General features: G+C 45.3%; 1 protein-coding gene across 1 annotated transcript; it reads left to right on the top strand.

Moving 5' to 3' along the window:
* The first annotated feature begins 867 nt into the window (after positions 1-867).
* On the top strand, positions 868-1,983 carry LOC100733504 (olfactory receptor 3A10-like). Its single transcript, XM_003469519.3, has one exon. The coding sequence runs from the start codon at positions 868-870 to the stop codon at positions 1,981-1,983; it is 1,116 nt and encodes a 371-aa protein (XP_003469567.3).
* The last annotated feature ends 214 nt before the right edge of the window (positions 1,984-2,197 follow it).

The raw sequence follows: 2,197 nt of genomic DNA, 5'->3' as shown, positions 1-2,197 counted from the left end.
TGAAGATGAGAGGATGGAAAACATTCATTGTCAGGACTCTGCATAGTATGGATTCCTCAAGGAGAGATGAGGAAAAGGTGAGGCATTTGTTTGAGACTAGAAGAGAAGATGAGCTTGAGTATGGCAAAGAGATCATGAAAAAGTGATCTGTGTTAGATAAGAGGACTGTCCATGGAAGAAAGGCTAGTACTTGGGGGGTTGTTGACCAGTTCTCCTCCCAGGGCATTATTCATCCAGAAATGTCTGCCTCCACTCACGGCTTTTGCCCTTGGGGACCTCCAACTTTATTCTGTTTTGTCCTTCTGAGATAGGTTATTTGCCAGTGGCTTAGTGTTAATCATTCAGCGAGACATTACTGTGGATCACTGTTTATTTTATTAGAATGAATACACTGGGTTAAGGATACTTTTCAGGCCCCCACTGTGTATAGTAGGTATTGTAATTAATGTAAAGATAATTTTAAGGGAATTGAAGTACACATGTTATGTGAATACGTTGTGTCATGTAAAGCACAGAATGTGAAATTCCACAGAATACAATATAGAGGATTTTTGGAACCAGCCCATTAAAGATAACAACGGATGACTGTATGATGTTACATGTGTGACTCCTTATGGGGACCAAGGTGGGTACAAAAATTTCCCACTCTTCTCCTGAAGAACTTTTTCATCCTCTGCAATGCTGCATACCCAGATGATAGCCAATACAAGACTGCTAATTCCCTTCCTGAAACTTGGTTTCAGAAAAATGTGTTCTCCTCTAACCTTCAAATGTCTCATATATTCTCCAATTAAGAATTTTGCATCAGTTCTCCTACCTGTTAAGAATCTCTTCAATGGCTTGTTCTTATTCATGAGGGTCGGATTCATGAAATCTTTTCCTGTTATGGCATACCATTTACCTTTCTTACCCTTAACATGTATATGTCCTAACCTGTTGGCCTCTCCTGACAGTGTTGGACTTGCCATTTGTTATCAGGATCCCATTCACTTTTGGCCACAGGCAGCACCTTTGCACATCACTCAGTCTGCTGCTGGAGGTAGAGTCACGGAACTGAGAGTCTCAGCAAATGATTCACGTGTAATGCAGTTTGTCCTGCTGGGCCTCACAGATTCCCCAGCCCTACAGCCCATCCTATTTGTCATCTTCCTTCGTCCTTATGGAGCTACTGTAAGGGGCAATTTCATCATCCTTGCTGCCATCCTCACTGAGCCCAAACTCCACACCCCCATGTACTCCTTCCTGGGGAACCTGTCCCTGCTGGATGTTGGGTACATCACGGTCACAGTTCCTGCTCTGTTGAGGCAATTCCTGTGCAAGGAGAGGAGCATCCCCTACAGAGCCTGCCTGTCACAGCTCTTCTTCTTCCACCTGCTGGCTGGGGCAGACTGCTTCCTGCTGACTGTCATGGCCTATGACTGCTACCTGGCCATCTGCCAGCCCCTTACCTACAGCACCCGCATGAGCTGGAGGATCCAGAAAGCCTCAGTGGTCTTCTCATGTGTCTTTACCCTCAGCAATGCAATTACACATAGTGCTGCTTTGTCTGGCCTGAAATTTTGTGGCTCCAATGTGATCAATCACTTCTACTGTGACCTCCCTCAGCTCTTCCAGCTCTCCTGTTCCAGCACACAGCTAAATGAACAGTTGCTTTATGTAGCAGCAGTCTTTGTGGGTGTGTTCCCATTTGTCCTCATCACACTGTCCTATGCCCATGTGGTGGCTGCAGTCTTGAGAATCCCCTCTGCTGGGGGCCGGAAGAAGGCCTTCTCCACATGTGGCTCCCACCTCACTGTGGTGAGCATCTTCTATGGGACAGGCTTCTTTAACTACACGAGGCTGAGCTCAATGGACGCTTCAGACAAGCACAAGGGCATTGACATCTTCAACTCTGTCATCAGCCCCATGCTGAACCCACTCATCTACAGCGTGAGGAACCCTGATGTGCAGGGCGCCTTGAAGACGATACTCATAGGGAAGTAGTCTGTGAGATTTCTGTCCTCTGACCTTACAGATTCAATGCCTCCATATTGCTTCCAAGAATTACTGTGACAAGTATCAGAAGAGTTTAATTTGTTGCTGTAGGGTCAGGAACTGACTTAGAAAAAAAAAGTATGAAAAAATATGATACGCATCCCTCGCATTGTGATTACAATGTGCAGTATTCTGTTCTGTTAACTCCTTTAATCCTCATAAC

This window comes from Cavia porcellus, unplaced genomic scaffold (assembly GCF_034190915.1).
Source record: "Cavia porcellus strain 051 isolate PalLab524CR breed Dunkin Hartley unplaced genomic scaffold, mCavPor4.1 scaffold_6, whole genome shotgun sequence".
NCBI lineage: Eukaryota > Metazoa > Chordata > Mammalia > Rodentia > Caviidae > Cavia > Cavia porcellus.
The sequence above is the reverse complement of the archived record's forward strand: the minus strand, read 5'-3'. Positions and strand labels throughout refer to the sequence as shown.